Source organism: Callorhinus ursinus, unplaced genomic scaffold (assembly GCF_003265705.2).
Source record: "Callorhinus ursinus isolate GAN/ISIS: 27379988/994484 unplaced genomic scaffold, GSC_fseal_2.0 scaffold8, whole genome shotgun sequence".
Classification (NCBI taxonomy): Eukaryota; Metazoa; Chordata; class Mammalia; order Carnivora; family Otariidae; genus Callorhinus; species Callorhinus ursinus.
The window spans coordinates 44,017,557-44,040,604 of NW_027397070.1; the positions used below are offsets into that span (position 1 = coordinate 44,017,557).

At 42.7% G+C, this 23,048-nt stretch overlaps 1 protein-coding gene across 40 annotated transcripts in view; it reads left to right on the forward strand.

Moving 5' to 3' along the window:
* The window catches only part of SIPA1L1 (signal induced proliferation associated 1 like 1), a 463,818-nt gene that overhangs the window by 434,933 nt on the left and 5,837 nt on the right, over positions 1-23,048 (forward strand). For 37 of the 40 annotated variants that reach the window (XM_073895440.1, XM_073895444.1, XM_073895465.1 and 34 more), the window contains 4 exons: positions 5,515-5,760; positions 6,494-6,659; positions 9,585-9,695; positions 10,984-11,230. In XM_073895440.1, coding sequence (XP_073751541.1) covers positions 5,515-5,760; positions 6,494-6,659; positions 9,585-9,695; positions 10,984-11,230 — 770 coding nt within the window. Of the gene's footprint in view, positions 1-5,514; positions 5,761-6,493; positions 6,660-7,627; positions 7,655-9,584; positions 9,696-10,983; positions 11,231-23,048 lie in introns of those variants that run through there. The other 3 variants (XM_073895471.1, XM_025869772.2, XM_073895472.1) reach the window with 2 other exon arrangements.

Here is a 23,048-nt window from a genome sequence, read left to right on the forward strand (position 1 = left end):
CCTTGCTTCATGCTGTGAGTTGCATACATTAAAGAAGGAAGAACTGCCAATGAATTAGTCATTTGTTTTTGCTTTTACCTTTGTTCCCAAATCTAATCAATTGTTAAGTAGGGCTGTCTTGATTATAACCATTAGTGAATAAAAGTGTGCTGTTATTTCACACCTGGAAACTTGTGCCAGCCATCATGTTCACAGATAAAACCAATAGTCCTGGTCTGTGGTCTTATTTAAGCAACTATCCTTTTAAGAATACACTTATGAACAGTAGCATAATCTGTAGATTTAATTATTTCTTGCAGTAAAAATAAAGCCACACCCAGTTTTAAATACAGCCCGAGTAAAACACAGTCTTCACACATGACTCTCTCTTACATTTAAAATGAATAGCTATATTTATTTGACAGTTTCTTTCATCAAATATTGAACGCCTGCAATGGCCAACGACTGTGGTAGGCATGGAGAATATAGCAGTGGAGGAGAAAAGGATCAGCCCTTGTGGGGCTTACATTTAAGTAGGGGAGACAGACTATCAATAAGATAAACAAGTTAAATAGTGTGCTCTGTACGTGCTAAAGAGAAAGCCTTTGTCCAACAACGATTTTATTGGGAGTCTATTGTTTTCTGGCATTGGTAGATACACAAAAATTTCTGCCTTCAAAGAGTTTATAATCTAGTACAAACACTTACTGAATGCCTCCCAGGGATATGGTACTAATTAAATTCATACAGGAAGCAAAGAGCTCCAAAACTGTGTGTGTGTGTGTGTGTGTGTGTGTGTGTATAACTATATATATATATATATTGCTCTCTCTCTGATGTTTCCAGGCCTTTTCTATAACTTCCCTTTTCACGCAGGCCAGACATTATGGCTAAAACCAGCATAGCCATTTTGTAAAACAGGAGGAGAAATGGAGAAATTATTTATAAATTAATGGACTGTGCAATTTACATTTTATTCTCATGGCTAATTATTTCTATTTTGACCAAATGTGTAGTCTTTGAAAGCCCCAGGGTTCTGAATGCTCATGCTATCATATCAAGATACTTCCTGAGAAATGGAAACTATGGGCATTTCGAACGCATATCTGGTACAGTGGTTTTCAGATTATGAGTTAAGGACCACGGCATTGGCTGGGAATGAGTCAGCGTGCAGATTCCTGTGTGCCTGCCTGCCTACCCAATCAGAATCCCTGCAGTCTGTCCTTTAACATAGAACATGCCTTAACATGCATTGGCTCTAGTAATTCACAAACACTTGCATTTGCTGGTGGATACTAATCAAGGCAGGTAAAGCAAACACATGATTATCCAAGACAAAGATGTGCATGTTAGACCCTGATGTACTGTTTTTCACTTTTTCGGAATCTGCTTCAGACCGTAACCACGGATGAGGCTGCAGACACCCCCACATCTGTGTTATAAGTGTGCATGAGGTAGGTATAGTCAGGTGGGGAAAGTCTGCAAGCCAGAGATAGCTTTTGTCCTTAAGTAAGCAATAAACAGCCACAAGCTTGTCACATTGTAGCAAATGACTGCAAAAGCTACATCCACCCTTAACCGCTTAGGAAGCTCCTATTGATGCTCCCTGAGTTACTGGGTATTGCTGTCTCTGGTGCTGCTCCAGGCTCTGAGGCTGAGCTTGTCTTTATGTCCTTCCCGCTTCCTTTTTCCTTCTGATTCATCTTTCCACTTTTAGTCTGTTTTCCCGAGACCTACTATTATTTTGTTCTTACTGATTTAACGTATGATATTTATGGAAGAGTTCTGCATTCCTTTTCTTCATTTTAAAAGCAAACAAATGGAGTATTTGTTATCAAGAGGTAAAAACAAATTGAGATTACATGGACTTTAAATTTATGGTGCCCTCTGAGGTCTTGTGAGGGATTTTTTTTCTTTCCCTTCCTCTCTAGCTACAGAAGTCTCTGGGAAAAAGAAAACTGTCAGAGCGATCAGAATATGGCGAGTCATTTCTTTTTATCATACTTTTTGTGAAGTCTGAGCCTGGTACCTCCTCCTTAGTTACAAAAATAAAGCTGCTCATGTTTGATCTGTGGCAGTAAGACCCACTTAGTGTGGAGAACTTGGCAGATCGCCTTCACGGAACACAGGTGCTCGGTTCCCTCCAATCTGTGACAGAGCCTCATGGACTGATAGAGCCTTCTCCTTTCGGGTCATCTACTCTTGATTTATTTTTGTGGGTGTGTTCTCATTGAAGCATAACATGCATACAGAAAGAGGTTCAGGTCATACCTGTGCATCGGCATGAATTTTCACTAAGTGAACATATCCATGTAATCACTACCCAAGTCAAGAACTGGAACATAACGAACATCCAGACACCCATCCTCTCATCTGTCTTCCCCGGTCATTCCCATCTCCTCCCCAAGGTAAACAGAATCTTGAATCCTAAAATCACACACACATTTTGCCTATTTTTGGCTTTATACATAATGGAATCGTACCATATGCTTTATTCTGTGTCTGGTGTCTTTAAATCAACATTATGCTGGTGAGATTCATCCATGTGTAGCAGGTAGCATTACTTTATTTTCATCGCTGTATTTACATTGTGAGAACATACAGCAACTCGTGTATCTGTTCTACTGTGGAACATTTGGAGTGTTTCCTTTTGGGGGTATTACAGATGCCGGTACATGTCCTTTGGTACACATATGTGTGCAGCTGGTGAGCCTGTACCTAGGCGTGGGGTTGCTATGTCCTATGATACACATACAGTCAACTTCAGCAGAGGTTGTGAACTACTTTGTCCCAACCAGATTGTGACAGGTAACACATCAGTAGTGAATGAGAGTTCTGGTTGCTTCACATCTTTTCTAGCACTTGATGTCATAAGTCTTTTTTATTTTAGCCATTCTGGTGAGTGTGTACTGGTTCTTCTTTTGGCTTCAATTTGATAACTGATGATGATAAGTACTAATGTTTATTAGCCTTTTAGGTATCCTTGTTTGTGAAATTCCTTTTTAGATCTTTGCTCATTTTTCCTGTTGGGTTGTCTGTCTTGTTGATTTTTAGGAGTTCTGCATTCTGGGTAGGAGCCCACTGTTGGGTATATGTTTTACATATATTCTTCTTCTCTGTGTCTTTTGAGGAATAGAAGTTCTTACTTTCACTGGGATTCAGTCCTTTCTTTTATGATTCAACTAAAGAAACCTCTGCCTCTATCATAAAGATGTTCTTCATGGTATGGTCCAGAATCTTTAATATGCAAGCCAGCAGGAATGGATTTTTAGGTAAGATTGCAGGTGCGGGTTCAAGACTGACTTTCATCTGTGTGTATTCTCTCAGCACCACTAAGATTTGGGTGATTTTTTGATTTTTGTTTTGTTTATTCGCTTAGTTTTTTTTAATAAAAAATGTTTGTGTTTTAGAATAGTTTTTGCTTGGCAGAATAGTTACGAAGACGGCCCAGAGAGTTCCCGCGTACCCCCCACCCGTTGTCTGTGGTACACTGGTCGTAGCTAATGCGTCATTATTAAGTCCATACTTGATTCAGCTCAGGACCATTGGTTTCTGACAGACGAAGTGCTGCTGGCAAATGCTGTGAGACCACGTCCTGGTAACTGAACCTTCAGTGACCCAGTCCCGTATGGTAAGAGCCCGCGTCTCTGGTCTCAGCCTAACCTGGAGAACTCAGCAGAGCTCCCGAGGTGTGGACTCAGGTCCTATGAGATCCTAGGGGGGGATGTGTGGAAATTCTACCACCGAAGGGCCTCCAGCGTCGTAGACCACCTGAACTCTCAGCCCCAGGTTTAAAAAGCCCGAGTTTTAATATGTGATGAGTAGCCTTTTGCTAGAGTCCTGTAGACTTTAGTTTTGTAATCTTGAACCAGAGTTTAAAACACATCGATGATGAAAAGCTTCGGGTTTTTATATTTAGTCAGCATGCTGTACATCACATCCCCAGGATTCATCTTATATGTGGACGTTTGTACCTTTAGACCCTCTTCCCCCATCTCCCCCAACCTCCACCCCCGCACCTGTGGCCACCACCAGTCTGTTCTCTGTATCTATGAGCTTGGTTTTTTTTTTTAGGTGGTACACATAAGTGAGATTATATAGTATTTGTCTGACTTATTTCAATTGGCATAATGTCCTCAAGGTCCATTTATAGTGTTGCAAATAGCAGAATTTCCTTCTTTTTTATGGCTGTATAATATTTCTTTGTATATGTATGTCACATTATCCCTTCATCAGTAGACACTTAGGTTGTTTCCATAGCTTGGCTATTATAAATAATACTGCAATGAACATGCGAGTGTAGACACTTTCAAGTAACTATTTTCACTTTTTCTGGATAAATACCCAGAAGTGGAATTTCTAGATCATATGGTAGTTCTATTTTAAATTTTTTGAGGAACCTTCATACTGTTCTCCAGAGTGGCTGCACCAGATTACATTCCCACCAACAGTGCACAAGGGGTCCCTTTTCTCCACGTCCTTGCCAACACCTGTTATTTCTTGTCTTTTTGATAACAGCCATTCTAACAGGTGTGAGTGATATTTCATTGTGGTTTAGATTTGCATTTCCCAGATAATTAATGAGGTTGAGCATCTTTTCATGTACCTGTTAGCCATCTGTAGGTCTTCTTTGGAAAAATGTTTATTCAGATTCTTTGCTAATTTTTTAATCAGATTTTTTTCTGTTGAGCTATATGAGTTCTTTATATATTCTGGATAATGTGCCCTTATCGGATGTATGATTTGCAAGTATTTTCTCCTTCACTAGGTTGCCTTTTCATTTTATTGATGGTTTCCTTTGCTGTACAGCTTTTTAATTTGACATAGCCACTTGTTTATTTTTGCTTTTGCTGCCTTTGCTTTTGGTGTCAGATCCAGAAACATTGCCAAGATCGATGTCAAGGAGCTTACCCCTGTGATTTCCTCTAGGAGTTTTATGGTTTCAGGTCTTATGTTCAAGTCTTTAATCCATTTTGAGCTGATTTTTGTATATGGTGGAGGATAGTGGCCCACTTTCATTCCATTGAAGAGCTTTTTTAGAGAGTCCATCTTAATGCCAGATGCCACAGGGAAGGACACGTCAGTGTGCTCCTTTGGCTTTGGGTGTGGGTGTTTGGAGAACTGTGTGCTGATCTGGCTCGGACCTGGGGAGCCTCACCATGACCCCTAGTCCTGAGGAAGGCAAGGCAGAGAGCCACTGAGATGACCAGACCTTTTACTGCTGGTTCCCCTGTCCCTCCGGTGTGCCGGCATGTTTCAGAGCGTCCCCGACCGTCTCAGCTGATTTTACCTTTTCACTTACTATGCAGACTAAGCCACAGTGACCATGTTGCATTTTTACCGCAGACATTTAAATTACAGCGAGAAAACAAGAAAGACTAGCCAGCCAGCCCCATTAATATCTTAGGAAACAGTCACTGTTCTTTCACTGGCCATAACCCCTGTCCCGGACGACACTTTGATAGCTGCCGTGTGGACCCCGGGACGCACACGTGCACACCGGGGCCCTTTGGTCTCTGTCGCGCTTCTCCTCAGCACCGTGGGTTCCCGGCACTCTGCCAGCCCGGTGGTCTTCACCAGTGCCAGAAGTTCCCCGAAAGAGGAGCTCCATCCTGCCGCCTCGCAGCTCGCGCCTGCCTTCCCCTCCCCCTCGTCGTCCTCCTCCTCCTCGTCCGGCCCCCGGACCTTCTACCCCCGCCAGGGCGCCACCAGCAAGTACCTGATTGGGTGGAAGAAACCCGAAGGAACCATAAACTCCGTGGGATTTATGGACACGAGAAAGTAAGGATTCTTTTGCTTCTCTTGCTTGGGTGGTGTGCTTTTAACATGACGGAGAACAGAAAAGGCTGAGGCAGTTTCCTGCCACAGAGGAGGCCGGCTAGGGTTTGGTCGGGAGATTTTCTTTTTTTCTTTTCCTCCTGAGGAAAACTTACCTTAAATTATTTCTCTGCACTTCATTCCTTAAATAAATTGTGTGGCCCAACATGGATTTGAGAATCTTAGATCTTGTAGGAAGGAGTATGTCTGAACAACAAACTTCCGAATAATTGACCCTCTGGCACGAAGGTGACACTCTCCCTTTGATGGTAATCATCACAGCCTTCCCATGGAATTTTTAACTTAGGAACCACCAGACGGAGTATTAGAAAGGGACTGCCCGGAATATAAAGAACTTTTTGACAAAGTAGTACGGGGGGTGGGGGGGATTCCAAATGATTCATTCAGTTATGTTGTTTGTACAAAAGTTACATTTGGGATTCATAGCCTGTGGTCTTATTAACAAGTCTTGCTAATTTTGGCTTAGTGGAGGTAATGGTTTCTTGTAGGAGAGCAATTTATCCATCAGATTTTTATTTTGTGCTTCCAGTTGGTTGTGTTTCCTTCACAAGCATTTATCCAAGCAGATTGTCCTTTGCTCTCCTTTAATATGTCCCCCCTGACTTCCAGCCTCGGGGTCCATCATGGCTTTACATCACCCTTGTCTGCTTGATCTCTCCCATCTCTTCCCTTCAAGGCGCCATCAGAGTGATGGCAACGAGATGGCCCACACCAGACTGCGTGCCTCAACCAGGGACCTCCGGGCGTCCCCCAAGCCAGCCCCCAAGTCCACCATCGAGGAGGACCTCAAGAAGCTCATCGACCTGGAAAGCCCAACTCCCGAATCCCAGAAGAACTTTAAGGTACAGGACAGAGCTCGGGGCACATGGCCGTTAGGGAGGCCAGGGGCACCCTCCGGAGGTGTTGGCTCCCAGTTCCTGCCCTCTCCCACTCTGCCCTAAAATTAGCTCCCATCGTTCTCCAAGCATTCTGTCCCCGCTGCCACACCTCTTAGCCCCTGTCCTTACCACCCTTCCTTTATCTTCTTTAAGCGTACCCCACTCCCAGTGCACAAGCCACGTTCTCTCACAGACATTAGCTCAGATGACACTGCTTCAGAGAACTTGGCAGAGCACCTGTGGCTCCCTCATCAGACAGGAAGTGTTCTGTAAATGCTTTAGTGCCTTCTGTCCAAAGGGTCTCTCCCTCCCGCCGCCAGTAGCTCCCAGTAGCTCCCAGTTCACGTCCTGCCCTGGGTGCCTCACCTCTGCCCCCAACCCCAGCCAGGCAGGCCTGCCGGCTGTGCACCGTGTACTTACTGTCCAGTCAGCCAGAGAAACGGCCTGATGGACACCCACTCTCTTCACCCCAACCCCATCCTCCAAAAGCCACCTCTGCCGCTCAGCAAACTAGGTCTATACACTTACCTTCAGAACTTTCTAGACTCTCTTTACTTGGCAAAACCTTCTCTCCACTTCCCTCGCAGAATTCCAGACTAGAAATGTCACCTCTAAAGCCAGCCTCCCTCCCCATCAAGTCCCAAGTGTGTGCTCAGGATTTATGTTTGTGTGTCCGTGGCCACGTGGAAGGGTTTGTTCTGCCCACCTCAGCTCGGAGGACTCCTGAAGACTACTTGAGTCTCTCTGCTTTCTTGTCCTCAGAAGTGTGCCATTCTCACCCCCCCAAGGCTCGGAGCTGGCCTTTGTTGAGTGGGGTCCAAAGCTCTGAGCACAAGGCATTTCCCCGCGCAGTATGCCATATGGTCCCAGAAGGAGGGAATCCACCCCCAGGAAGGACAGCACAGCAAACTCGCACATGTTCTGTTGTCCAGGTTCTTAGCTGAATGACTGAGTAGTCTGTTGGAAGTGACTAGTGAGTGTAATTGAAGTGACTAGCGAGTGTAATTTAAGAAGAACTCTGACAGTTGATTGAAAAGGTAAGCTAAAGTATTTCCCTAACCACTTGCTGTCCTCAAGCTGGCGTCAGAGTACAGAGGGCATGCCCAGCAGGATGAACTGTGTGGCCTTGTCCGTTCCCACTCAGGCTTCTCATCACCTGTGTGTGCGCGCCTACCTCAAGATAGGTCAGACATACCCCCTAAACTGAAAGATCAGCATTTACAGAAATTAAAAATGTACTCCAAAGGCCATTCTGGCATTCTTTTGAGAAATAAAAGATTTATTAACATAAACATTAACATCATAAATCATTTTAAAGACTTGCCATTCTTGATTTCTGTGATTTCTGTTTTATAAGCCAGCACTTAACAGTTCTGACTCATCACGCAGGGTACAAATGGTTTCCTTAGCAACTTCGCAAAAGATAGTGCTTGAAACTTCTTTAGCCATCAGAACCCAAAGAGATGTATTAAAATGTTTAAGTACCAGTTTCAAAATAAAAATTTTTTCAGATTTTTCCTTTGAGGTTAGAGGAAAATAAAACCTGCCCTGAGAGGAATCTTTCCTCCAATTCTCAGTTTAACATTTTTGGAAAGGGACGAACTCAGAGCTTTCATTCTTTTGATTTACTCATGCCGTGGAAATAACTGAAAGCAAATGTCTGTTTTGCCCTTATTCCTATTCTTGGCTTTTATTTCCAAAATGAATTATTTTAACATTCCTAGTTGAAACAGGGGTGCACTTTGTCATGACTGCATTGCTGAGACCCTCTGCAAAGAAAACGCTCTGCTGGCTACTCTGTTACTAGGAAGGGCTGGAAATAAGGCTGTTTTTTTCTGTGTGTCGTCCTTTTCAGTTTGGTCTCAGATGACTTTAGCTAACTATCTCCGTGTATCTTCCGAGATTCTCCGTCAGAATGCCCATGGCTCTGCTGTGTCAGGAAGGCCAGCATGCCCTTGAGAAGTCTTCCAGGCCATGCCTGGCTCAAGGCCCCGAGCCACTGCCTCAGGTGTCAGGGTCCCAGCGGTGGCCATCTTTGGGCCGTGATACTTGGAACCCACTCGGACCACATTGGCTTTCTTGGATAGCAAGTGCCTCTTGGAAGTGATCGTTAATATCAAATGACAGGGTCACTCCCAGGCTGATTTGCCAGCAGAGTGAGATGTCTGCAGCAGGACGTGGCAGGCTGTAGCTCAGAGGTAGGGGCCTGCAAGGCCTAAGCAACCGCTGCAGAACTCCTGCCTCAAGGAAAATGGCAGAGCTCAAACATTCTAAGAAACCTCATTGGCAGGCAGAGCTGAGATCACCTTGTCTTCCCCAAGGGCTGCGTCCAGCGGCAAGTGAACAGGCACAGTGCAAACCCGTAGTCCTGATTTGCAGCCAGACTCTCAGGCGTAGACCACAGGAAGAGGCTTCGTGCAGCGTCAGTGTTCGGGAAGAGCTGGTGTTTGCTTACTGCAGGTGCAGGTGACCCCTTACACAGAAGCCAGGAGGACTGGAAAGAGTGAGAGAACAGGAGCCGGACCTGGAGCAAGATGCAACTCCTCTAGGCCTTGTTCCTCAGCTTTGAAATTGATCCATGGTGCCCAGATGATTTTAAAGTTCAAGAACCGCCCCCCCCTTTTTTTAATAAAATTATACACAGAAGTCCAATATGGAGAAGTGAGAAAGCGCAGTTTCTCTGATGGGAGGGGTGGGTGTCATGGGCGCCTGGGTCCCACCTGAACATCTCTTCTCCCCAGGCAGTGATGCAGTGATGCAGTGATGCAGTGATGCTGTGAGGAGCCTGTACAGTCCCCTGGAGCAGTCTGTAACCCCCCCCCCCCCCAGCCTGATGTGCTCTCAGATCCCTTGCGAGTTAGCATTGACTCCGTGGTGGTTCTTTCCCAGGGCTGGCAACACTGGGCACCACCAGCAAGCACCCTGCAAGGCAGGCCACGGCGCTCTTGGAACCAGATCGGTGTGCACACACTTTCAAGACTGGAGGGGAAGAGGGTTGGGGTGAGGGGCCACCCCAATGTGTTGGGACAAGACGACTTTTTTTTAATGGGCGGAAAACATCAAGGCAGATTGCTGCCTTCCATCTCCTACCCTGCCTCCCTTTAGTGCAAGATGTTTTAACTTTTAAGAAAGCATGCCGCTCCAAGGATCTCTTCAAGGTAGAGGTTCACTGCCTTAAAGTATGTTAATATTTCCCAAAGAGGCTGAAACTAGAATTGGTGGAAAACCTCCTTCCTGTATAACCATCAGGGTGGGGACAGTCACTAGAAAAGGAAATCCCTTTGCTGAACCCAGAAGTGCTAAAAAAGATTGGGGGCAGTGTTTGAATGGAGAGATCTGGGGCCTGGCCTGGTAATTTTTAAAATTATAATCAGCAAGCCATTTAACCTCTGTAATGCCCACAAAAGGGAAAGCACCATTTCCATACCTAGTTCCCTGTCCTTAAAGACTCACAGAGCATTTATCACAGCAGCTTCATTTTCTAGGCAAGCGTATATGTACCTTGCTCCTAACTCATCACGAATTTTTAGAAGGGAGCACAATTTTTACACAGTTGGCTACACCTGAGGCTCATTTACAATGAGTTTGATTAATCATTTTTTCATATTTATGCAGCAACTGTGCACACCACTTCATGGGTAGCTTTGACTTGATTAACCCTTGATTTGATGAACGGAAGCCTGTGCTTCCAGAGCGCAGGAGTGAACCCGAGCGTCAGCTCGATTCTCGGCGTCCTAAATGGGGACGCGGCCGTGTCCTTCTCTCTCTGCCCCTTCAGAGTGTCCCGGAAAGTCCCACAGAGGTCTTCTGGCAGCTATGACTCAACCCCCTACTCACACCCTCACCTGTCCTCCAAGTGTTCTCCCTGTCAAGGTGAACACTAGTCTAGGAAGGACTGAATAAATGCAACTTTGTTGCTAACAGGCCAAATACTCTGTTGGCTCTGAGGCTGGATATTTAAATTCTGTTAATGTGTCCGTTGTTTCTCAACGAATGGGATTCTCAGAAGCTTGCTTTTTGCAGAAGAACCTCAACTAAAATCAAATCTGGTGACAAAAACAAAAGACGAAAGAGAACAGCTATCTGGAACTTATGCCATTTATATAGAAATATATAGGTGGCTTCCCTATTTTAGTGAATAGAAATCCATCCTAAAAAAGCAATCTCCAAAACTCATTACATACACTATCAGTAGTTGCTGTGTATCAAGAGGCCCCTCCTGCTAGAGCTACTCTGTCGTGAGGACCGATGCCGTCATATAAATACTCGTCTGCATGCTCTTGTTCAGTTCCAGGCGCTTTCGTCTCCTCAGTCTCCGTTTCCTACCACCCCTACGGCAAGACGGGCCCTGCACCGAACGCTGTCGGATGAGAGCATCTACAGCGGCCAGAGGGAGCACTTCTTCGCTTCCAGGGCTTCGCTTCTGGACCAGGCGCTGCCCAACGACGTCCTGTTCAGCAGCACGTACCCTTCCCTGCCCAAGTCTCTCCCCTTGCGGAGGCCTTCGTACACCTTGGGAATGAAGTCGCTGCATGGTAAGTGGGGCTTGTGCGCTCAGCTTTGCAGCTCCCCAGCCTCCCTGGGTCAGCCTCGCACCTGTAATCCCAGACCACAGGGTACAGATGCTCGGCCTCGCCAGACCCTAAAAGTCATCTGGGATGCCTGTTCTGGTTTGGGTTATAACTTAAGACATTGTATTAGTTTCAGTGGTACAACATGGTTCAATGTTTGTATATATTATGAAATGGTCACCACAGTGAGTCTAGTTAATATCTGTCACCTTGCATAGTTGGAAGGTTTGTTTTTTTTTTCTTGTGATGAGAACTTCTAAGATGCCTTCTTAGCAACTTCCAAAATGCAGTAATTATTAACTGTAGTCACCATGCTGTACATTACAGTAATCCCCATGACTTATTTGTCTTTCTCTCATTTATTTCAATCAGCATAGTGTTCTCAAGATCCATCCGTGTTGTTGCAAATGAGATTTCATTTTTTAAGACTGAGTAATATCCTACTCTGTGTGTGTGTGTGTGTGTGTGTGTGTGTCATTCATCCATTAGTGGACACTTAGGTTGTCTCCATATCTTGGCTGTTATAAATAATGGTGCAGTAAACTTGGGTACATATATTTTTTTCAAGTTAGTGTTTTCATTTTCTTTGGATAAATACCCAGAGTGGAATTTCTGAATCTTATGGTAGCTCTGTTTTTGAAGAACCTCTGTACTGTTGTCCACAGTGGCTGCACCGATTTACATTCCCATTAACAGTGTGCAAGGGCTCCCTTTTCTCCACACCCTGGCCAACACTTGTATCTTCCCTTTTTGATAATAGATATTCTAACAAGTGTGAAGTGGTATCTCATTGTGGTTTTGGATTTTGCATTTCCCTAATCATTAATGATGTTGAGCATCTATTCATTTACCTCTTGGCCATCTGTATGTTGTCTTTGGAAAAATGTCTATTCAGATTCTCGCCCATTCTCTAATTGGTTTGTTTTTTGGCTGTCGAGTTGTAGGAATTCTTCATATATTATGAATATTACCCCCTTATCAGATTTGCAAATATTTTTTCCCAGTCCATAGGTTGCCTTTTCATTGTTAATGGTTTTCTTGCTGAGCAGAGATTTTTTAGTGTGCGTGTAGTCTACTTGTGTATTTTTGCCTTTGTTACCTTTGCTTTTGGTGTCACATCCAAAAAGTCATCATCAAAACTGATGTCAGGGAGCTTACTGCCTATGTTTTCTTCTGGAAGTTTGGTTTCAGATCTTACAATCAAGTCTTTTATCCATAATGAGTTAACTTTTGTGGTTTGGTGTAAGATAGTGCTCTGGTTTCATTCTTTTGCATGTGGCTGTCCCATAAAGACCATCCTTTCCCTATTGTATATTCTTGGCTCCTTTGTCATAAATTAATTGGCCACATACGCATATGTTTATGCATATGCATAAGGCTCTCTCTTCTGTTCCATTGTTTGTTCCATTGATGTGGAACACATAAATGATGTGTCTGTTTTGAGGCTAATACCGTACTGTTTTGATTACTATAGCTTTGTAATATAGTTTGAAATCAGGAGCGTAATACCTCTAGCTTTGTTTTTTTCCGAGATAGCTTTGGCTATTCAGAGTCTTCTGTAATTACAGATAATTTTAGGATTTCTTGTTCTACTTCTGTGAAGAATGCCATTAAAATTTTGATAGGGATTGCACTGAATCTGTAGATTGCTTTGTGTAGTATGGACATTTTAACAATATTTTTTTATGAGCATGGAATTATCTTTCTACTTATTTGTGTCTTCAGTTTCTTTTATCAGTATCTTACAGTTTACAGTGTACAGGTCTTTTACTTCCTTGGTTAAAGTTACTCCTGGGTTATTCCTTTTGATACAATTGTGAGTAGGATTGTTAATTTCTCTTTCTTATATTTTGTTATTAGTGTATAGAAAGGCAACAGATTTGTGTGAATGGATTTGGTACCCTACACCTTTACTCCATCCCCTTGTTAATTCTTAGAGTTGTTGATGGAGTCTTTAGGGTTCATAATATCATGCCATCTGCAAATAGTGAGTTTTACATCATATTTGGATGCCTTTTATTTCTTATCTAATGCCCTGAGTAGGACTTCTAATACTTTGTTCAGTAAAAGTGGTGAGAGTCCACATCCTTGTCTTGTTCCTGATCTTAGAGGAGAAGCTTTCAGCTTTCATCATGATGGAGTATGTCAGCTATGAGCTAGTCATACATGGCCTTTATTATGTTAAGGTATATCCCCTCTATACCTACTTTTTTTATTTTTTTTTTATCATAAATAGATGTTGATTTTTGTCAAATGCTTTTTCTGCATCTACTGAGATGATTATATGATTTTTATCCCACATTTCATCAATGTGTGGTATATCACATTGATTTGTGGATGTTGAACCATCCTTACATCCCTGAGACAAATCCCACTTGATCATAGTATATGGTCCCTTTTAATGTATTGTTGAATTCGGTCTACTAATATTTTGTTGAGGATTTTTGCATGTAGATGGAATAATACATCCTTCATCAAGGGTATTGCCTGTGACTTTTTTTTTCTTGTGGTATCCCTGTCTAGTTTTGGTATCCGGGTGGGTAATGCTAGCCTCATAAAATGAGTTTGGAAGTGTTCTTTTTGCTGCTGCTGCTGCTGCCGCTTCTTTTTTTTTTTTTTTTGGAAGAATTTTAAAAAGGTTAATTCTTTGAATGTTCGGTAGAATTCAACGGTAAAGTCCTCTTTTGTTTGAATCAGTAATCACAGACCTTCCAACCATCTCCTTACTAGTAATCAGTCTGTTCAGGTTTTTGGTTTCTTCATGATTCAGTTTTAGTGACTTAGCAGGTGGCACGTTAGTCTCATAATCATGATTCACTTTTGGCAAGTTGTATGTTGGGGTTTATGCATTTCTTCTTAGGCACAATTTATTGGCGTATAATTCTTCACTGTAGTCTCCTAAGATCCTCTGTGTTTCTCTGGTATCTCAGTTACCGTGTCTGCTGTTTCATTTCTGATTTTGAATCTTCTGTCTTTTTTTCTTGGTGAGTCTAGCGAAAGCTTTGTCAATTTTATTTATCTTTTCAAAGAACCATTTCTTAGTGTCATTGATCTCTGTTTTGTGTGTTTTGTTTTAGCTTCTGTTTTATTTCCACTCTGATCTGTTACTGCCTTTCTTCGACTAACTTTGGGCTTTATTTGTTCTTCTCCTGGTCCTTCAGGTGTAAAGTTAGGTTGCTTATTTGAGATGTTTCTTGATATGTAGGCATTTGTCACTATGAACTTCCCTCTTGAAACTGCTTTTCCTGCATCCCATAAGCTCTGGTATGTTGTATTTCCATTTTCATTTTTCTGAAAGTATTTCTTGATTTCTCTTGTGATGTCTTCTTTGACCCATTGCTTGTTCAGTAGCACATCATTTAGTTTCCACATATTTGTGAATTTTCCTGTTTTCTTCTTGTAATTGATCTCTAGTTTCATAGCATTATAGTGGAAAAAAAATGTTTGATTTCATTTCAGTCATGTTAAATTTATTAAGACTTGCGACCTAACATATGACCCATCCTGGAGAATGTTCTATGTGTGACTGAAAAGAATGTATATTCTTTTGTTTTGGGATGGAATATTTTGTATAAGCTGTTAAGTCCATCTGGCCTAGTGTGTCATTTAAGGTTGATGTTCCCTAATTGACTTGTCTAGATGATCTGTCCATTGATGAAAGTGGGTTATCAAAGTCCCCTACTATTACCATATTGCTATTTCTCCTTTTAGGTCTGTTTATATTTTCTTCACATATTTAGGTGCTCCAGTGTTGGGTACATAAATAAAAATGCTATGTCCTCTTACTGGATTGGCCCCTTTATCACTGTGTAATGCCTTTTTTTGTCTTTATTATAGTCTTTGTTTTAGAGTCTTTTTTGTCTAATATAACTATACCAGCTTTCTTTTGGTTTCCATTTCCATGGAATATTTTTTCATTCCTTCACTTTCAGTCTGTGTATGTCCTTAGTTCTCAAGTGACTCTCTTAGAGGCAGCGTATAGATGGGTTGGAGAAGATAGTCCATTTATATTTAAAATAATCAATGATAGGCATATGCCTTTTGCTGTTTTGTAGTTCCTCTGTGTTCCTTTCTTCTCCTGCTTTCTTCCTTCATGGTTTAATAACTTTCTGTAGTGGTAGGCTTAGCTTCCTTTCCCTTTATCCTCTGTGTATCTGTCATAGGTTTTTGCTTTGTGGTTACCATGAGGCTTTCATATAACTTATATTTATAACCATTTATTTCCAGTTCATAACAACTTAAGTTTAAATGCATGCTAAAGTTCTACATTTTTACTCTCTCCCCCAACATTTTGATTTTGATGTCACAATTCACATCTTTTTACCATGTGTATCCCTTATTAACTAATTACAGTTGACCCTTGAGCAACAAGGGAGTATGGGGTATCAACCCCCTATATGGTCAAAAATCCGTGATAACTGTTGACTTCCCAGAAACATTAACTATTGATAGCCTACTATTGACCGGAAGCCTTACTAATAACAGAAACAGTCATTTCAAATATTTTCTAGGTCATACGTCTTATATGCTGTAATCTTACAATAAAGTAGAGAAAGGAAAATATTAAAAAATCATAAGAGAAGATACATTTACAGTACTGTAGTGTATTTACCAATACTGTAAGTTTACCTTGTCTGTTTACATGAGTAACCATCTGTCAGTACCTACGCCAGTTTTGTCTTATAGGATACAAAACTGTAGATGTTATACATATTGCTAACACTAGACATTAGAAGTGAAAAGGAATGCAGACTTATTTACAGGTATAACAATTCATGCACTAATAATGAAGCAGCGGCAGCATGATTGCTCTATGGTAGCCTAGTGGAATTGATACAGCTCTTCACAGTAGCCTCGCCTATACACTAATGAAGGAATCACTATAAAATTTTTATGGCGTAAAGTACAACAGTCATATAGTACAGTTTTAGAAACATTGTTACATTTTTTAAAAACCCGCTTACCTATGACAACAGGCTGATACACAGTTTCCCAAGTTACGAGAGGCATACTTTAAGGTAATGTAATTCCTTGAGAGCAAAATTATAAAGCAGTAAGAAAACCAAAACATTATTACTTTTATATTAAATATCACTTGCATATGCCTATGTAAGGACAGGGTATCCACTTCCATACAAGACTTACACTCACTGTTCTACATGATGACTACTTTGGCGATGATGATGATGATGACACAAAAGCATCTCGTACAATTATTGCTGTACAGTCAGATTTCACACAAAACATACACACAACAGATAAGTTTATTAACTGTATGGCCTGATGATTATTTATTATTCATTAAGTGAAAGTGGATCATCATAAAGGTCTTCGCCCTTGTCTTCACGTTGAGTAGGCTGAGGAGAGGGAGGAAGATGAGGGGTTGGCCATGCTGTCTCAGGGATGGCAGAGGTGGAAGGAGAGGTGGGAGAGGCAGACACGCTCAGTGTACCTCTGTAGAAATACATTGTAATTTCTGTCTGTTTTGCTGTTTCATCTCTCTAAATATGTTTTTATACAGTACTGATCCTCCCACTGTGAGCTTTAGTTTCAGAGCCCACATCCTAGAACAGTTCATGTTGTAAAAGAAGTCACAGCAGTCTTGGAGAATCGGAATCCTTCTGCCAGACTCTCTAATGTCAGTTTGTTTTCTCATCATCTGGTGCTGGTTTGGAAGCACTCATTTCCATCCGGTCGTCTTCTTTTAAGTCCTCAGGTGTGATGTCTGTTACCTCTTGGACTTCTCCATCTTAAAACCCTTCACCCCTACCTTTTTTGCCAAATCCAGTCTCTTTCATGATTTCCTTGATGGGCTCTATCACAAATCCTGTGAAGTTATGCACAACATCCGGACAGTTTTCTCCATCAGGAATCCATTATTTCGGGCTTGATGGTTTTCATGGCTTTTTCTATAACAATGATGGCATCTTTGATATAGTCCTTCCAGAATTTCATGTTCTGTCTATCACAATTCCCACCCGTAGTGTTGACAGTCCTTTTCACAGAATACTATGTATAGGGACGCCTGGGTGGCTCAGTCAGTTAAGCATCTGCCTTCAATTCAGATCATGATCCCAGGGTCCTGGGATCGAGTCCTGCATCAGGCTGCTTGCTCAGCGGGGAGCCTGCTTCTCCCTCTGCCTGCTGTGCCTGCCGCTCCCCCTGCTTGTGCGCCCTCTCTCTCTCTGAAAAATAAATAAAATCTTAAAAAAAAAAAAAAAAAGAATACTGTGTGTGATCATCCTTAAATATTGATCCGGAGGCTGAATTAGAGATGTCGTGTTTTGGGGGCAAGTAGACCACTTCGACACCTTTGGTGTTGAACTCATGGGATTCTGGGTGGCTGGGGCATTGTCCAATATCAGAAGTACATTAAAAGGCAATCCCTTGCTGGCAAGGTACTTCCTGACTGGACAAAGCATCAGTGGAACCAATCCAGAAAAAGGGTCTTCATTGTCCAGGCCTTCTGGTACAACCAAAAGTCTGACAGCTGGTTTTGTGTCCCTTCAAGACTCAGGGGTTGTCAGGGGTTGGTAGGGTTTATAGAAAAGGGCAGTTCTGATCCTAAACTAAACTGCATTTGCACAACAGTCATTAGTCTGTCCCTTTCTGCTTTAAATCCTGCTGCTCACTTCTCTTCATATGGAGTAAATAATGTCTTTTGTGGCATTTTATTGCAGAACAGGGCACTTTTGTCTGCATTAAAAATCTGTTCAGGCAGATATCCTTTCTCCTCAATGATTTTCTTAACGGTGTCTGGGAACGCGTCTGCTGCCTCTTGGTTGGCAGAAGCTGCTTCTCCCATTATCTTGACATTTTTAAAACCAAACCTCTTTCTAAAATTATCAAACCATCCTTTGCTGGCATTAAATTCTGCAGCTTTTGATCTCTCACCTTCCGTTTGCTTTGAGTTGTCATATAATGACTTCGCTTTTTCTTGAGTCATGTTAGAGTCTGTAGAAATGCCTTTCTTATTAGCAGTCCTGTACCCACCTGATAGCTGCATTTTCAATAGGAGATCGAAAGGTATTTCCCAAAAAGTACAAGGTTTTTATGCCTACTGGCACCGCTCCAGTGACAGCTTTGTGAATTTCCTCTTCTTGTTTTCACAGTGGTCCTTACGCTAGATTCATTTACCTTGAAATGGCAGGCGACCGCAGCTGCAGACCTCAATCTGTGATACATATCAAGCAGTTCAACTTTTTCGTGTCATTTCATATCTTTTCTGTTTTGGGGGAACGCTTACAGCATTACTAGTAGCACTTTGAATGGATCCCATGGTATTATTCAAGGTTTATGGTATTGCACTAAACACGATGAAAAGTACGTGCGAATGGAGACCAGTTTTTACCGGATACCCAATTTACTGGAGAGCTGAACTGCTCATGTGAAGATGATTAGCCTCACATGCATTTTAAGTGGATACCTTGAACACTAAGCCTCACTGCAGTAGCCTCAGGAGGTGGCTATGAAATTATTACAGTAGTACACAGTATGTACCATAGTTAATTTTGGGCAATTATGATGTAATACTGCATCTTTGTTCACATTTCTCTCAACTGTGAGTGGTGCCATGTATGGTATGCGTGAGTTTTAGAAAGTTTTTTTAACTTTTTATAATACATTTGTATATATTTTTGGCATTCATGACATCTTTTTTTAATTTCTAAGCTGTGTAGTTTGTCTGCAAGTTTCTGAAATTGTTGCAAATCTTCAAAAATGTTTCCGAAATATTTATAGGAAAAAATGCACATAGAAGTGGACCCATGCAGTTCAAACCTGTGTTGCTCAAGGGCCAACTGTAAGACAATTATTTTTATTATTTTTGTCTTTTAACCTTCTTACTAGCCTTGTAATTAATTTACTCCTGCCTGCACTATGTGCTTACCTTTTCCAGTAAGGTTGATATTTTTATGTTTTCTTTTTACTAATTAGCAGTCCTTCTTTTCAGTTTAAAGAAGTCCCTTTAACATTTCCGGTAAGGCCAGTCTAGTTGTGTTGAACTCCTTTAGATTTTGTTTTAAAAGATTCATTTATTTTAGAGAGAGAGCATAAGCAGGGGGAGAGACAGAGAGAGGGAGACAAGCAGACTCCCCACTGAATGGGGAGCCCAACACAAGGCTCAATCCCAGGACCCCGAGATCATGACCTGAGCTGAAATCAAGAGTCGGATGCTCAACTGACTGAGCCGCCCAGGCGCCCCTCCTTCAGCTTTGTTTGTCTGGAAAACTCTTTATCTCACCTTCGGTTCTGGAGGACAGCTTTGTTGGGTAGAGGATTCTTAGTTCGCAGTTTTTTTTTCTTTTAGCCACTCCCTTCTGGTCTGGAAAGTTCCTGTTGAAAAGTCTTACTGGGGATTCATTTGTACGTACCAAGTTGTTGTTCTCTTGCTGCTTTTAAGATGTTCTTCTTGTCCAACTTTGGAGACTAATTGTAATGCGTCTCGGTGTGGGTCTTTTTACATTCATTGTATATGGAACTCTGGTCTTCCTGAATCTGCATGTGTGTTTCCTTCCTTAGGTTAGGGAAGTTTTCTCTCTCTTCTTCTGGGACCCCTATAAATAATGTAAATGTTGGTCTGCTTGATATTGTCCTATAGGTCCCTTAAGCTATTTTCACTCCTTTTCATTCTTTTTTTCTTTTTGCTGTTCTGATTGGATGAGTTCCATTGCCTTGTCTTTGAATTCACGGATCCTTTCTTCTGCTTCATCTAATCTGCTGTTGAACTCCTCTAGTATATTTTTCAGTTCAGTGATTGTATTCTTTGGCTCTGTGACTTCTGTTTGACATTTCCTTATATTTTCTTTTTGTTGAAGTTCTCACTATGTTCATTCGTCTCCCAAGTTCAGCGAGCATCTTTGTGTCCATTATCTTGAACTCTGTCAGGCAGATTACTTATCTGCTTTCCACTAAGGATTTTTTCTGTGGTTTTATCTTGTTCTTTGTTCATTACATATTCCTCTATTTCCTCTTTTTTCTAGACTCCTTGTGTTGGTCTGTGTGTTAGATAAGAGAGTCACCTCTCGCAGTCTTAAAGGAGTAGCCTTGTTTTGGAGATGAACCTTATCATTCAACCCTGCCCTAGCTCTTCCTTGTCTCTCAGACCTTTGTGATGGTCCAAACAGCCTATTTCATTTTTAATAGATCCCAGTAGTTGGGCTTGTGCCAAGACCAGTGTCCCAAAAGGGAGGATCTCAGTCAGCGCCTAGATTTAGGCTGATTGTAAGCCAGACCCTCTGGCGGCAGCTCTTAAAGTATGCAAATATATACAGTCCTATGGGCCCACAATTGTAAGCCCCACTGGCCACCAGAGCCAGGCGATCTCAACATGTCCCCTGGGTGGCAGTCCTAAAAACCAGAGTACTAATAAGTGAGTGTCTAAGTTCCTTTCTGAGAGATAACAATGAGCCAGAGGAAGGCAGAGGGCAAGCACAAAGATAGCATGCACTGGCCTCCGTGCCCTGTGAGCACCACCATGGACCCCTACTTGTGTGCCAAACCTGAAGCCTGCCCTAGGCCAAAGCTCTGGAATAAGCAAATAAGCCTCTTTCACAGAAGTCTGGAGTTTGTTTTTGTCTGCATTCTGTTCAGTGCCCTACATGTGGTAGTCAAGAATTATCCCTCCAGGGGCGCCTGGGCAGCTCAGTCATTAAGCGTCTGCCTTCGGCTCAGGTCATGATCCCAGGGTCCTGGGATCGAGCCCCGCATTGGGCTCCCTGCTCAGTGGAGAGCCTGCTTCTCCCTCTCCCGCTCCCCTTGCTTGTGTTCCCTCTCTCTCTGTGTCTCTGTCAAATAAATAAAACCTTAAAAAAAAAAAAAAATTGTCCCTCCAATTTTTAAAGTCCCATGGGACCCAGGAATGGAGGAGGCCCCCCCCGGCCGCCAGAGCCATATGGTCAAGGGGCAGCCCTTGGGTGGCAACCATAAATACTGGGGCACCAGGTGCATATAACAACCCTCTCCTGGCATGCTTGCTAAAAATACAATATCCAGACCTTACCCAAGACCTGCTGAATTTCAGTACAAAGGTGTAGTTTGGAGATTATATTTTAACCAAACATCCTATCTGCTACTGTGATTGGGCACATTTGGCTAACATTAAATTATTTTTTGGAGAATTGTATCCATTGGCTCCTTCCAGCCACTATAAGAACCCGGACTTGCCATTGTTCTGTCTTTCCTAGACCGTGAGGGTATTGCCTATGGTGTCAGCCAGTTGTTTGTTGACTCATTCATTCATTTAGTGAACAAGCAAGTATTAGTGTAGGGAAAAGCGTATTGATGCCAGTGGCACCTCCATCTTGCCTTTGGTTCATAAATGCCTTGTTTGCTCTGTGACCAAACTAGGTCCCAGTTTTATGAAAGACCATATTCTGGGACTATGGGTTTACATTCGTTCTTTTCCTTTCTCCTCTCTCTGTCCACCTCCATTCCAGGGTTCTACACCCACCCTGCCCTGCTGTGACCCAGCCCAGCAGACACCTGCTATGGAACCTGGGGTCCTGCTTGTTCATTAGACATATGCTATAACCTTGTCTCCCATCTGCCCTTCTCCTTCCGGGCATTCTGCCTCCATTCATACCCATGGTTCATATCCTTTCTGCTGCTTCTCTGGAACAGTATTTTCTTTGACTCCCCTGCTTGCCTCATTTGCTTTCTCCCTGCATCACACATGAGCTCTCAACCCACTCTTGTGCATGTCTGTCCACCACCTCTGTCCTGCTCACTGCTCCCCTTCTACCCGATGGCAGGCATCACTCGGGAGCATGCCAGCTTCTCACTGCCCCCTCTCCCTCATCTGACTACAGCTGGACTCTGGCTTCTCTTTTCTCCACGAGGGCACCCTCCAGAGTGAACATGTGAAATGACCACTTTTTACCATCTAGACTCTAGAAGAAAACTTCCTGGTAGTGACCAAATAGGCCCTAATCTTTTCTCCCCTTGTGTCTCCACACTGGGGCCACTCTCCCCTGAGTTCCATGGCTCCTGCAGCAATAAACCCTCTGTAAAGGCATGTCTGCATGTGTCCCGTCAGAGTAGACCCTGTCTTCTAGAGGTTTCCATTCTGAGAGAGCAACCTGGTCACTGTCCAGCTGCAGAAGGGAGGGAATGGGCTGCCCTCTGTGACCCCCCCCATCCCCTCTTCTTGCTTTCCTGGAAGTCAGGCAGCACGGTGACCCCATGTCCTAAACAGAGCAACCCTTATTGGGCTGATCCCTCAGCCCTGGCCTTGTTTTGTCGACTGTCATTGGGCAATGGGGAGGAGCGACTTCTTTTGTACATATGGAAATTTGGGTGCCAGAGATAAAAGGGCAGGAGGGTTGTGAGTGACACACAGAATTGTCTGTTCCACCTACTTACCCTTGGGAGCATGTTTAAATAGATCAGAGCATTTAATATCTGGCAGTATTTGTTGATTTCCATTTACTCATCATTTTGCTAATTTAAGCACATTAATAACTAGCAGCTGTACTTCAGAGCAGTTCTTTATGTCATTTGAAAGGGAAAATAAGCACTAAATATACTCTGGTTTCCCAGGCTATCATCCTTGGGGAAACTTTTTAACTCCTTGTAAACAGGTGTTTCTGGAGTCACTCAGTGATTTTAACTGAGATTTGAGCTTGTGGTGGCATGGATTTTTAGTGTTATAGTCCCATCCTGAGGGTGGCCGTTCTCCTGGAGTCACACACTCTGCCCTTGTCCCTGCCGCAGCTTCTGCCCTGTTGAGAGCATCTACGTGTCATGAGCCCAGCAGCCCTCCCACTCTGTTCTCTGCCTGCGT